General features: G+C 41.5%; 1 protein-coding gene across 3 annotated transcripts; it reads left to right on the forward strand.

Moving 5' to 3' along the window:
- Positions 1-442: 442 nt before the first annotated feature.
- On the forward strand, positions 443-13,050 carry LOC307022928 (CMP-N-acetylneuraminate-beta-galactosamide-alpha-2,3-sialyltransferase 1-like). Of its 3 annotated transcripts, none has more exons than XM_079655855.1 (7): positions 443-575; positions 2,651-2,937; positions 3,487-3,683; positions 3,886-4,053; positions 5,467-5,512; positions 7,227-7,346; positions 11,816-13,050. In XM_079655855.1, the coding sequence occupies exons 2-7, from the start codon at positions 2,689-2,691 to the stop codon at positions 11,981-11,983; spliced, it is 948 nt and encodes a 315-aa protein (XP_079511981.1). In that variant the 5' UTR covers positions 443-575; positions 2,651-2,688; the 3' UTR covers positions 11,984-13,050. The 3 variants fall into 3 exon arrangements, with proteins under 3 accessions (XP_079511981.1, XP_079511982.1, XP_079511983.1); XM_079655856.1 differs by lacking the exon at positions 11,816-13,050 and adding an exon at positions 11,481-11,802; XM_079655857.1 differs by lacking the exon at positions 443-575 and having other exon boundaries at positions 2,678-2,937; positions 3,563-3,683.
- The last annotated feature ends 1,858 nt before the right edge of the window (positions 13,051-14,908 follow it).

Here is a 14,908-nt window from a genome sequence, read left to right on the forward strand (position 1 = left end):
TTGCTTAGCAACAGGCCAAAGGCGACGGAAGCCCCAGACGTCCAAAAGTATTAACACAGAAGGGGGCGAAAGCGTGAAAGCGAAGTCACAAAATGATGTTGTTACGTATCATCGCTCATTTTTAAGAGGGCATACGGAAATCACTGGCATTTTCTAGTGGGTATACGGCGTATACCTGCGTATCACGTAGACTACACCACTGGTTGTATACTGTGTGGGTGATGGAGGGCAGCCATGTGGTCGCAGTGGATTGAAAAATAAAACAGTTTTCTGTGGAAAAACACCAACCTGCCTACTTCTCCTATTAAGCCTCCATGACCGCTCGGGCATTCTAACACCTCCCCAACCCTAGTTATGTTTAGCTTTGTATTGTTCCTAAACCTGACGAACTGGTCAGCAGGGGGGATACAAAGGATGGAATGTTGCAATATTTTGTGTCTCAACGCGATGCTCAGGTTCCCTCCCCTCTGAGAGTTAAACCTGTTTTGCATGACGTAGTGTATGATGCACATCCAAAAGGGTTCATCTGCTGCTGCTGCTGAACATCTTGTCCCATTCGCAGTGTGCCTTGTCAGGTAAGACAATACATTAATATATATATAGATATATATATATCACACGTTTGAATTGATGGGATTTTTGAAATACTGTATGATTCAAAAGTCATTTTAATCCGAGTGACAGAAAGTTTGAAGGCTTAAATGTAAAAGGGTGTGATTAAGTTATTTCTGCTAATGTCTGCCTTTAAAACAAAACACTTTTACTTTTTGGGCAAAAGTACAATTATTATAATCTCATAGTTGCCTGTTAGTTGCTACAGTTTAGTCAGATGATGGTCTGTAATGATGTTGAAATGTGTAATTTGGTTTAAAAGATTATGCAATATAAAGTCGAACTAATAACCTAAAATGCATTTGAAATCTCTCACGTTGGTCAAAATAAAAATAAAAACTAGTTTTCTAATTTTGGATTAAATATATTTTTCTTTTTCAAATAAAGCTAATTCAAGCAACACATAAACAACACGTTTAACATTCAGAAACTGCACATTGGTTTTGCTGTTGGTTACACAATGTGAAATGTTTCTCTGAGATGATGGCAGCCTTTTCTGGCGTTCCAAACCCCATAATCAAACAGCACAGCAGGATGTTGTCTTTTAACCTCTGATTGTGATGGCAACCCCCAGCATTTCTTTAACCCTTGTGTGGTGTTCATATTTGTGTTACTCAGCAGTGTTCGTGGGTCTGGTGGACCCGCTGCCTTTTTGGGTTTCAATTCAACACAATCAAACTATTTTATGTTAAAATACTCAACAGATGTTTACTTCATCTCAATTACAAGCAATATAAACAACATGGTTAATATTTTCCCTTTTACATTTGTTAGATCACATTAATGAATTAAAGTGCTACGTGTTGTTTTGCCCGCTGACCGGCTGGTTCTGCGCGCACACACACACACACACACACACACACACACACACACACACACACACACACACACACACACACACACACACACACACACACACACACACACACACACACACACACACACACACACACACACACACAGGATCTACAATTTCCACACTTTTATTAGGACATCCTGTAGTTTATGTAATATAAATGTGTTTGATTTGATCCACACTACGCCTACTGTACTTCTTCCGTGCTCTTATCTCCCCCTTTATGCACCTATGCACCTGTCAGTATTTATGTAATTTGCCTATATGTAAAACGAAATGTTATGCCACACATTTGAATTGTTTGCCTCTCCTGTGACATGTCTCCATGCTTTAATGTTCAAAAAGCTCTTTATTGTTCTCAGACTGCCTGTGCTGCAGCACCTCTTTTCACCCTCTGTCTGAAACCAGAGCCCAGTCTGCTCTGATTGGTTAGCTGGCCCGGCCCTTGGTCCACTTAGAGATGTCCTGCAAACTAAACTAAAAGAACCTCCTGTTTTTTTTGTAATTTCTTTATTACTGTAAATGCATAAATGGGGTAAAGGTCTTTCTCATCAGTTACAGTCATGTGATTGTAGAGCGTGATGTTAAAGTGTTACAAATATACTTTATGATAGAATAAACTGCTGTAAGGTAAAACGCTGTATGATCAAAGCTCAACAGTATGGACTTTATATAATTTCATATTGCATTGCATCTCTTTGTTTAATAGTTATCAGTTGTGTTGGGGAAATATTTTCCAAGGCCCATAACTTTGACCCAGTGTATCAGTTCTGTCCTGACTGAGCACACGCACCTGTAACCTTGGTGCTGTGCTCTCAGTGTTTCGTCTCCCTGCTCCTGCCTGTTGGCGTCAGCTGATAGAGGTGTTCTGATTCTATCTTGTTATGCAGCATGTTGATTAGTCTCTCTGAACTAGCTAAATACACGGGTCTGGGGTAGAGTTCTTCAGAATTGACATGGCAACTCTACCGTGAAGTCAGAACCTCTGACTCTTTGACTTGTGATGTGAATTCTCCGGCCGAAGCTCCTAAATAAACCATCAGTGTTTGACATCAGAGCTCCAGCTCTCCCCGTGTCTGAAGACGCCTGTAGATAATAGGTGTGTGAATGTAAGGCGTGGCTGCCTCACAGATAGTAGATGACTGATCAACCCTTTTCTTTCATTATGAACTCTATCCACAGGTTGGCTGTGACTGATTTAGGAGAGCCACGCTGCCAAGATGCTTTCCAGATTAAATACAATCAAAATTCTCCTGTCCCTTCTGAGCATCGCTGCCATTTACTTGCTGTATGGATCCAAGTGGAATGCATCGGTGTATTTCCCGGACCATGGGAGCTCCAGAAGTTGTGACTGTCACAAATGTTTAGGAGACGGAGATCCGTGGTTTGGAGAGACTCTCAAGGCAGTTCCAAGACCCTTTCTGTCAAAAACACATCGGACATCGCTGGAAGAATACAATTGGTGGAAGGTAATCTATCTATCTATCTAAATGTTTCAACATGTGTCCCCTCTGTGGAAAGAGACTCTGAAAGTTTCAGGAACAAAGATTCTCTCTCTTTTTGATCCATTTCTATAAAAACCTTTCTGAAAATGAGCTGATCAGATTTTGGTCACTTTATGATGTCATAACGATGTTTTGGCTTGTGTAACCATTAGCCAATCAGCGATCAAGGTAACCCCCCACCCCTTATCACCTGAATCTCCTCCTAGAGCACCATTGAGTTCTTTTTTTACCAAATCTCTCTCAGAGGGGCGTGGGGAGGGGCTCCTTATTTTCATCTAAAGTAACAGACAGATAATCAGCACTTTGGAAACAGGGCTGAAACAGAGGGGATTATGGGTAATGCTGCAATGATCTGCTTGGTGTTTCAGCCAATCAGAGACAGGTTCTGTATATATCTGAGACCTGTGATATATGGATGAAAAACAGTATGATAGGGGACCTTTAAGTGGAACTGGTACTTGATTGAATTGTACACGAATGCTGGAATAACCTTATTTTTCTGTTATTTGTCAGAAATTACAGTACGACCACCTCAACTTCACTCAGTTCAACGCAACGTTGGAAAAACTGTTAAAGATTTTCCCATCAGTTCCAGATGTTGTCGAATCGAACCCCGACCGCTGCGTCACCTGTGCTGTGGTGGGGAATTCGGGAAATTTGAGGCGATCACACTACGGACCTCTCATAGATGCTCATGATTTAGTAATACGGTAAATCACGACTGCTATTTCTAATAAAATCCAGACTCAACAAATGACTTTGTTTTACAATGTGGTTTAGAAATTGGCAAAGGAACAGAAAGCATGTATTATTTTTTCAAGGCTTTTATTGTCATTTGTACATAGCTACAGTGTAGCTATGTACACTCCATGAAACCCTCATATAATTGTCCTCAAACTATGTTTTTTTAAGAATGAACCACGGCCGTACCAAAGGATTTGAAGAAGATGTTGGGACCAGATCAACTCATCATATACTCTATCCAGAGAGTGCCATTAATGTGCCAGACAACACTAGTCTTGTGCTGTTTCCATTCAAAAATCAAGATTTACTCTGGCTCATAAACAAGTTCAAACCAAGGTGGGTGGTAATTTTAAAACAATACCTGATGTGTAGTTCAATTAAAGCTAGGAACGCAAACATAAATGCATTGAATGGATGAGTTTGCATGAAGTATCAGGAAGGTTTGTAGAGGATTGAGCAGGAAAAGTCTACTTTATGTGGTCTTTACAGCGAGAACATGTTTCTCTTTTGAGCATTATATATTCAAACCATACGAGACAGACGGACGGACGGACACACAGACAGACAGAGAGACAGAGAGAGAGAGAGAGAGAGACAGACAGACAGACAGACAGACAGACAGACAGACAGACAGAGACAGAGAGAGACAGACAGACAGACAGGCAGACAGACAGACAGAGAGAGAGAGAGAGACAGGCAGACAGACAGGCAGACAGACAGACAGAGAGACAGACAGAGAGACAGACAGACAGACAGACAGACAGACAGACAGATGCAGACAGACAGACAGAGAGACAGACAGACAGACAGACAGACAGAGAGACAGAGAGAGAGAGAGAGAGAGAGAGAGAGAGAGAGAGAGAGAGAGACAGACAGACAGACAGACAGACAGACAGACAGAGAGAGAGAGAGAGAGACAGGCAGACAGACAGGCAGACAGACAGACAGAGAGAGAGAGAGAGACAGGCAGACAGACAGGCAGACAGACAGACAGAGAGACAGACAGAGAGACAGACAGACAGACAGACAGACAGACAGACAGATGCAGACAGACAGACAGAGAGACAGACAGACAGACAGACAGACAGACAGACAGACAGACAGACAGACAGACAGACAGACAGATGCAGACAGACAGACAGAGAGACAGACAGACAGACAGACAGACAGACAGACAGACAGACAGACAGACAGACAGACAGACAGACAGACAGACAGACAGACAGACAGACAGATGCAGACAGACAGACAGAGAGACAGACAGACAGACAGACAGACAGACAGACAGACAGACAGACAGACAGACAGAGAGATGCAGACAGACAGACAGACAGACAGACAGACAGACAGACAGACAGACAGACAGACAGACAGACAGAGAGACAGGTGGATAGATGGATAAATAGATAGAAAGGTACTTTATTGATCCCAAATAGGGAAATCTTAGCGTTGCAGCAGCATACAAAACACAAGGCAATGTACATAAGAGAAAGAGAAACTAAGACAAAAGAAATAAATAAATAAAATAGCATTACAAATTAAAAGATGTAAAGAATATCAAATAAAAAAATAAGCGTTGGCAGTCTGTATGCTCTTGAATGACCTGATTTGTGGTAATAATAATTAAATATAGGCCCTTACCAATTTACTAGCTATGGATTTTAAATCTGACAGATAGCGTTATATAATTCTTACTAAATAGCACTTTTGTAAGTTTTCTACTGAATTGAACAATGTTTCCTCCAACAGTGAAGGAGCTGCTGGAAACACAAAGAGAATCGCTAACAAGGATTTGGTGAGTATTCAAATGGTTTTTGCATGAAACAAGTAATACATGTTTGAATAACTTATATTGTTTTATTCGGACGACCCCCAAATATACCCCTAAAAAAAACACCAGCTCTCTGATGCCCCTGGTTGCCTGTCTTAATGACATAAAGACCTGGATCACGCTAAACTTTTTAAATATAAATGAGAGCAAAAGGGAGGTCATTGTATTTGGACCAAATGGTGATGTCCCTTCCATTGACCTGGGTTCCCTGCAACCATATGCAAAACCCATGGTCACAAATCTGGGCGTCAAAATCGACAGTGTTTTTAAACAGATAAACTCTGTGGTTGTTGTTATCACCTGTCCTTTTTGTTGTTCTGTTTATGTTTCTATGTTTCATGTGGAACCTACTTGAGCAGGTCTCCCTTGAAAAAGAGATCAATGATCTCAATGGGATACACCTGGATAAATAAAGGTTTGAAATGAAATGAAATGACCTGAGGATCCTGTCCAAAATTAAACCGGTTTGATCCTTTTTAGACTTTGAGCGTGTTATTCATGCCTTGGTTTCTACTCGTCTAGATTATTGTAATGCACTTTATGCTGGCCTAAACAAGACCTCGCTGGCACACCTGCAGCTGGTACAAAACGCTGGGGCTCGGCTGCTTACAGGAACACGCAAGCATGAACACACCACACCTATTCTGGCTTCCCTCCACTGGCTTCCCTCCTGGCTTCCTGTCCATTTTTGAGTTCATTTTAAGATGCTATTTCTGTTTTTAAATGGCTTAATGGGCTGGCCCCTCAGTACATCTCCGACCTCCTAAAGGTGTACACCCCCTAAAGCAGGGGTGTCAAACTCAATTTCATCGTGGGCCACATTCGCATAAAGTTTGCACTCAAAGGGCCGGTTGTAACTAATATAAATATATAATATATATATATATATATATATATATATATATATATATATAAAATAATGTATTATAATACATTATTGCCTCTGAATTGGATTAATATCGGATAGGATAATAACTGAGTAATTAACTACGTCTGAAAACAGAAGTCCAGGGCGAATAATTGCAAGTCTCTTCAGTGTGCATGTCACACAACGAGATGCATTGTGGGACATGTAGTTTATGGGTAACCTGCTTCTGTAAAGTGGCATGTAACCGTATAATAAACGTATTCTTTGCAAGCTCTTGCGGGCCACATAAAGTGGAGTCGCGGGTCGGATTTGGCCCCCAGGCCTTGAGTTTGAGACCCCTGCCCTAAAACCAAGAAAAAGATCAGGGGAGACCGAGCCTTCTCAGCGGTAGCCCCTCTCTGGAACGACCCGTGTCAAATTGTCGCCCACCCTTCAAACTTTTAAGTCCCGCCTAAAGACCCACCTCTTTTCCCTCGCTTTCGAGTCAGTCTGAGCTGTTTTATCGATTTGTATGCTTTTATTGTCTGTCCATAGCCTTTATGTACCTTTTATCTATTCTTATGTGTGCCTTTTATCTATTATTGTAATATTATATTTGATTATAATGTTATGTTTGCTGTGAAGCACTTCGATAAACCCTCTATTTTTAATATGTGCTATATAAATAAAGTGGATTGGATATTGTAAACAAATGACAAGGAATTGGCTAAAAGGTAATAACTTAGTAAACTCATTGTAATGCATTGACTGGTGATAGGAATGGTTTGTACCAATATCAGTTCAATAAGGTCTAAGTCTGATTGATTACAGGTGATGATCCTTAATCCAGCGTTCATGAAGCATGTCCATGAAAACTGGCTGGAAAATAAAGGCAGATATCCATCCACTGGCTTCATGACTGTAATTCTCAGCCTGTTCATGTGTGATCAGGTACGTTCAAATTGATCATTATCAACATTTAAAAGTGATTTTTTAAAACAAATTGACAGTGATGGTTGCAATACGCCCAGAAAAGATGATGTGCTGGGTCTCGTTCTTTCCTATGAGAGCTGCTCATTGGCGCATGAAGACAAAATGGCTCAACTTTTGAGAGAGCGAAACGTCACAGATTACCCATCATGCCTGGCTGTCGGAGCAGAAGAACCCGTATGTGTGCTCACAGAGCATGCACCCCTTAAAAACGCACCTATTTGCTGCTGCTTTTAATTGAGCTGCCCATACTCACACTACAGTATGCCTTTTTAGTCATGTGTTCTGTACCTGCTGTGTTTATTTATTTATTTTATTTCATTACCTTTGCTTATTATGCCTGTTTTTAAATGCCTTTTTAATAATGTATTTATGCTGTATTTGTTCTTAAATGTCTTTTGTTTTTAATCTGTAAAGCACTTTGAATCGCCACGTGCTGAAAAGTGATCTATAAATAAAATTGCCTTGCCTTGCCTTAAGCCCCGCACCCCGAGCTCCCACTCTCGGCTCAGTAGAATGAATGGAGAGAGAAATAAATATAGATTCAGCTTTTAGTGCGTTTTACAACTTTAACGACCAAATGATTCTAATAAGGGCTATAAAATAGTTCATACTGGGTAGTTTATTTCGTTTTTTTTAAATGATCCGCTGATTTACAGACGTCTCTTTCCCCATATTAGTCAATGGGAAAAAGTATTTCTGGGCCGTGTGACGTCATGGACTGATACGAATTTGTTCCTCACCCCTCGATTCCACCGGTTCCACCTGCGTCGCGTCACGGCTGCGCCGCGGTTTTGTTCCGGCCTCCTCCGGCATCATACCCTACCGGGCACGTTTCAGAAGCATTTCAGAAGCATTTCAGAAGCGGAGCGTCTTGCGTGCCAGCTCGCAGTTTGTCGATTTGGGCATAGTTCCTGGACAGGCTACTTTTTACAGACAAAGTTAATAATAATTGTAATACTCCAGTTATAAACAACATGAATCAAAGATGTGTTGCTCCATTTTAGTGGTAAAAAAATGCATTCATCATCATAATTATTCTATATAATTTACACAGTGCCTGTAAACCGGAGGAGAACGCTCGCATTTCTCCTCATACTTGAAAGACTACGGAGGGATAGGGTCTGCAAAATTAGTTTATTTTGGGGATTGACTGGATGCTCTGACCGGTTCACTTCCTGCCCTGCTTGCATCCTATTTTTAGCGGAGCCCAGCGCAGAGACGCTTCTGGGACGCTTCTGAGCCGTAACGCGGTGCGTCTGGTGGAATAGCATCCATTGACTAAAGTGGCCGCGTCTTTTGCGAACGCCGCAGCGCAGCTGTAACGCGGCCGTAACGCGGCCGTAACGCGATGCAGACGGACCCAGTGGTATCTAGGGCTCAGAGTCTGGCGCACTTCCTGGGGGCTTGCTTGAAATGAGGAGCTAGTCTGGCTCTGTCCAAAGATGACAAGTTTTCATACAAACATACCAACATTCACAGAAACACATCAGGAAAGTGTTTACTTAGGTGTGAAGTTTGCAGATTTGGTTCATCGACTTCTATCCTCTGGTTGCATATTACAACGAATAGTCTAGATCAGTGTTTCTCAAACTTTTTCATACCAAGGACCACTTAACCAATAAGAAAACACTCGCGGACCACCTAATTCCACAAATATCCAAAAACACATCGTTTTTTACAAATTGCCTGAAAATGGTACAAACAAGTGGCAACATGTGTGATGAAGGTGTTTATCTGGGCTATCATGCAATCAAACGTTAAACTTAAGCTCGCTCCATTGCGGAGATATTCCAGCGAGAGTGCGGAAAACTTTATTATAACTTTATACATTTATTTCAAATGTGAAATTTTACCAATATACTCAAGGACCACTAGGGGGCACTCACGGACCACAAGTGGTCCACGGACCACACTTTGAGAAGCACTGGTCTAGACCAGCGGGAAGACATTGCACGTGGGCCACCAAATCATTTGCAAAACATTATGATTTGTGTGGAAACATTTCATTATTAAGAAACATTTTTTAATTTGAACCCCTTTCCTTTTCCTTACTTGATCCTCCTTAGCAACGGTCATTTCAGTCCTTGACAGCGGTCTGTTCTACTCAAGCCCCCATAAGTGCGCTGGACTCATATGAAAATATTCGTGGTGGCCAAACGGCGGTACTACACTTCCATTTGGTTGCCAGGCCCGGAAACACTTTTTCCCATTGACTTACATGGGGAAAGAGTGGTCTGTAAATCGTTGGATACTTTTTTTTAAACTAAATAAACCACCCAGTATGAACACTTGTATAGCCCTTATTAAAAACATTCGTTCCTCAAGTTGTAAAAATGTGCTAATAACGTTATTCTGAGAGTTATTTCCCTCTGCATTATGAACGCGTATCTAACCCATGAGACCGCGCCGCCTGGCACGTTCATGTTACGTGTTCAGCAGGTCCCGACCAATCAGAGCACACTGCTCACAGGGAGGGAGGGAGGGGGCTGGAGCTATTGGAGCTACAACGAGCCGTTAAAGACAGAGTGAAATTCAGTGAATGCACGTAGTTTACAGAGATGCTGTATGAGAAACCAATGTGAGTTGCGTTTATCTTTACCCATGGATGCACAATAAGAACGGACCCATATCGTCTTACTGCCATCCCACGGAGCTGTAATAATGGATATATTGCACATGTTTGCTGTAATTCATTATTATAATACATGGGCTGTATGATTAAATCTTGTACCGTAAATGTTGTATTAAATAAAGTTAATATTACCGACGTTAGATTAACGTCCCTGTAGCTTCTTATTGCACTATAAGAAGCTTATATAGTGGCTTATATAGTGGCTGGGGCATACTTGCCAACCTTGAGACCTCAGAAATCGGGAGCATTTCAAAACCACCGCGGGGGGGGGGGGGGGGGGAGCTAGTGGATCGCCGGAGCTGTATTAGATTAACATTAACATGCTTATTGTAGTTCTAAGTGGCCTGTAGCACAATCCTTGATGGAGCATATGTGTGGGCTGGCCTGGACCTTTATTTTACAGGAAAGGAGTGAGCAGAGGGTAGAGTTGTCGATTCTTGTTCTGTTTTCTGTGATATATCTCAGACTTTCAGTTTTGCGCTACTAAAGAGACGCGTTACCATGGAAACCAAACAATGGTGTAGCTGTATTAAAGTCAGAGTGGAAACAAGTAAATCTGATTTTGTCAGAAATCGTGAGAAATGCGGGAGAAATATGACCCCGGGAGGAAACCGGGAGAGGGCAATGACATCGGGAGTCTCCCGCAAAAATCGGGAGGGTTGGCAAGTATGGGCTGGGGGTCTAGCGAACTGTCAACTGGGGGGAGCCTCGCTGCGGGCAAACGGCAGAACTCTGTCGGTGCAACTTCAATTATGCCTTTTTAAAACATTAAAAATTAAGGGCGGTGACGGCCGTCAGCGAATCGAGCCGGCCCTTGACGACCGGCCTTTCAGTGATTCTCCAGATTCTACAGATGGCCAGTGGGGTGGAAAATACATACCGGAAGTAAAAAAAGACGTGCAACAGGACGGTGCTCCCACGGGAAACAACACAATCTCATCTCTTAAAATTCACAATTTATCATGAATTAAACATTGACAAACTTATAATTATGTATTCACATGTTTAACTCTGTTACATATGCACGCAACGAGCAGCAGAGCGTAGGGCAGCAGAATTAGGAGGGAATTCCGTCTCGTTTGTGCACCGTTTTGAAATGTCGCTCTAAATTACCCTTCTTCGGTAAAGCCACGCTCGCATTGCAGATGAGACAGATGGACTTTGAATTGCAATACAAAAATAAAAAATCTTCCTCCCACTCGGAGTAAAAATTATATATTTTGGGCTTTTTTGCTTCTGCCACAATTGCGATCTTGTGTGTGAGCGGACTGCTGTCACTCCTGTTGACACGGACAACGTCAGCTAACTAGTGCACACTGCCCACCAGCCACGCCCCCCGACACAAGGGGTCACGCCAATCAAAGCTTTGATGCGTTCAAGTGCATTATTCTGGCACAGGAAGATTATGTTATAGGTCAGGACATTAACGATAAAACAGAATATTGTTGTTCTATTTTTAGACACATCTCGCAATCGACTGGTTGGGCACCCCTGGTCTAGATTCTAGAGCAGCACCAAATATGAAGGTTTTCTAACTAACACTCCTACCTTATTCTTGACAAGAAAGACAATGTGTATTTTTCCATCATCATCATTAATGGTTATGAACGATAAAATGTCCAAAAGGCTAATTGGTTACTACAACCCAAGTTAATGTAACATAGAAAATGGAGAAGGTTAATGTATATTCAACTTTATGAAGCATTTATTCAAAAATAATACATTAAACAAAAACATTTGTTGACAGCAATGCTCAATTCAGCTGGGATTCACAGAACAATTCTTGTTTTCCCAGATCAGTGTTTTTGGGTTCGGAGCGGACAGCAAAGGAAACTGGAACCATTACTTTGAGATTCTCACAAACCATAATCTGAGAACTGGACCTCATCCTGGAGCTCAGGAATATGGAGTTCTGCAGGAACTAAACACGAAGAAGAAGATCAGTTTTTATACTGGATTTTAAAGTTTTTTAAAATATTTATTCATCCATTTGTTAATTTCATAAACATGAACCGAAAAATTGTAAATATGTGAGGTGAGGGGTTTATAGATCCAGTCTTAATAGTTTACAATATTGAACATATAAGTTGTATCAGTACAGTAGTAATTTAAAATAACATCAATTGAAAGTGATGGTTTAGTTGTAGAAGGAAGTTACATTTTAGAAACTGTGGCTGCTATCCTTTAAATAAGTTAATCAAATGTGTCTTTGTTTTCTCGTTCTACCAGAATTCAGTTTCTTCTTCTTTCCTTATTGAAGTTAAACTTTGTGGCTGTGATGTTTATGAATATGCAAAGATGTGTCACAGGTGTTGCTGATAAAAATCATAGTGGCTGTGTTTTGTTTTTGGGCTTGTCAATGTGATCATAGTTCCTGTCAGATAGTTCCTGTTATCAATGCTACTGTAGGTCAGACTGTGTGTTGTGCACCTGGGGACAGATAAGTACACACCTCCTTTACTCAAGTAGAAGTACAGATACTCGTGTTTAAAAATACTCTGATAAAAGTAGAAGTACCTTAAAAAAGTTACAAATGAAAAATGTATGTTCAAATATTGGTCAGGAAATTCTCCTCGGTTTCATTGTTGCCTTCAGTCTCTGTTTGAACTTCACCATAGTTGTGCAGCACAAGTAAAGCATTTTACCAAAGACATTATAAAATTCATCAGCTGCTATAAATAGAAAATAATGTCAGCAACACCTGTCATTTTCAACCATTAGTAGTGTATCTTTTCTTACGTAAATGTGTCCTATCATGGTGTAGGCCGAGCCATCAAGCAGGAAATGGATTTTAAAGTACAAAAACGGTGCTATAAGGAAGTAGTGCTGGTTTGTTTATTACTGTGGTTCAATTATGTTTTTTATTGTATGTTTGTTTGCCTAATATCTACCCTAGCAATGCTTAAAGGTGGGGTAAGTTTGAGAAACCGGCTCGAGATACACTTTTTGTTATATTCCATGGAATGCTCTAACATCCCGATAGCAATGAATATCTGAAGTGCTTTGACAATAAATCCATAAAAAATGTCATCTGTGGAAGCCGTGGTACTGTAAAAAGCACGACCAATCATCTGAGCCGGCCCGGCTAAAATAACTGGATGGCCTACCTGCCTGTCAGCCTTCCATCTGTGCACAAACTTATCTCGTGCCCTCATTGGTCATGTGCGCGTTCGTGTGTGTGTTGGAGGAGGGGCTCTGTGAGGAAGTCTGAAGGAAGTGGCAGATTTTTTCCGGCTGTGTATTTTCAAATTCTAGCGCACTCGAGCTGGTTTCTCCAAAATGACCTACCCCACCTTTAATGCCACACTAACACACTGTTTTCTGTACAGATGTATTTATGTTGTATGGTGTGTGTAAATATTTATTTTTATCTGGACAATGACATCTCTCTTTAAATTGATCTTAACGAGCCCCTCCAAATTCCTTTTTATCTATTTCAATCAGGAGAGACTTCATTTTGTTTAAAGAACATTTATTGACACATGCCATATGATAAATGTTAAGTCTTTGGCGATTAGACCCCGATCCTGAAATCGTATATCTAAAAGGGGGAAATGCAGCCGTGAGCATATAGGGAACCCCCCCCCGGGGTCTAGACCAGGCAGGGCAAAATAAGGGCCGCGGGCCATATACAGCCCGTTGGCCTTTTTATTCCGGCCCGCCGAATATTGGAACAAAATGGTCCAAATGACAGTAAAGACCGCATTCATTTTGCCTTTTTCCTGCAATAACCGGCATTTCAGTTGATCCCACTAGATGGCGCACTCTAGACACAAATTACCTTTGCTGGAGTCGGCAACCCGGCTAGATCTAAGAACCAAATACGTCACGTGAGTTAACAGTATAATAAACTCCGGTGCACGAGCAGCACTGCAGTGGGCAATAGTCCCGCTGAACCACATTAATAAACAATGAACCACGGCACTCTGGAGAAAGGTATAAGGTTGGAGAAGTAGTTCTTTAATTTAATCTGGCTTCGTATGATTAAAAACTACCCGACGCAGTCCTCTATTGATGTTGTTGTGAGCGGTGTTGCGGAGAAAATCAGCGACGTAAAACACTGTGTGGTTCATAAGAAGGCACATAAACGGTTACGTCATGACGCAAATGATGACCTTTGAACTTGCATCTGTAACAATGAGTGATGATGCTGAAGATCTGGATTTGATGAGGAGATGGGATGAAGAGGAGGTGTGATGAGGTCTTTGGATTAGCTCTCCTGGCACTGGATATGATGAAAGGAGGTGGATCGGGAGGTGGCGGGCGTCAGCATGAACACCTGAAATCACAGCTGACTGCAGGAGAGAGGAGAACCATTTTAAAGTTTGGCTGCAGCACAGTGATTGGCTGCTGGAGAATGAGGTGAAATGTAATGGGTTAAAGAGAACGCCCGTGATGAGCGGATTTTAAGCAGCTGCGGAGTGAATGTATATATATACCCAGTCTTCCTGAAAGGACTTCATTTATATCAAAGTCCATTCGTGTTTCAAGTCATCATGTCACTTGCAAGTCGCATGCTGAACTGTGATTGGTTTTCAATGTATTTGTTGATGCGGGCGTCAGTAAATAACGTTTTCATCTCAAGGTTGAGCTGTAGTGACGTAGGCAACACACTCTCACTCCATAATCGTCCAGGAGCAACGTTTGGTCAGGGTCCCGTGGCGTGCACTTGTGACGCTCCAAGGATTGATTGACTGATTGACAATCAGCCACACGGCAGTCACCATTTCGTGAAATGCTAATTGAAAGTACTCTGCTTGTTTTAATACACCCAGTACCACTCACATGAGGCTAGGCACTCCATCTTGAGAAGGACAAATCATATTTCTTGGCAGAGTTCGAACTAGAAAATAGTCAGGTTATCTTAGCGTTGGAAGTTTGGTATTTG

Source organism: Notothenia rossii (genome assembly GCF_949606895.1).
Source record: "Notothenia rossii genome assembly, chromosome: 10".
NCBI classification, from domain to species: Eukaryota; Metazoa; Chordata; class Actinopteri; order Perciformes; family Nototheniidae; genus Notothenia; species Notothenia rossii.

Bases quoted from the DNA above. Each gene is read 5' to 3' on its own strand.
- LOC307022928 (XM_079655855.1), top strand. From the start codon at position 2,689: ATGCTTTCCAGATTAAATACAATCAAAATTCTCCTGTCCCTTCTGAGC. The intron at 3,684-3,885 runs GTAAATCACGAC...TGTTTTTTTAAG, and splicing joins GCTCATGATTTAGTAATACG to AATGAACCACGGCCGTACCA. The intron at 7,347-11,815 runs GTACGTTCAAAT...TTGTTTTCCCAG, and splicing joins GCCTGTTCATGTGTGATCAG to ATCAGTGTTTTTGGGTTCGG.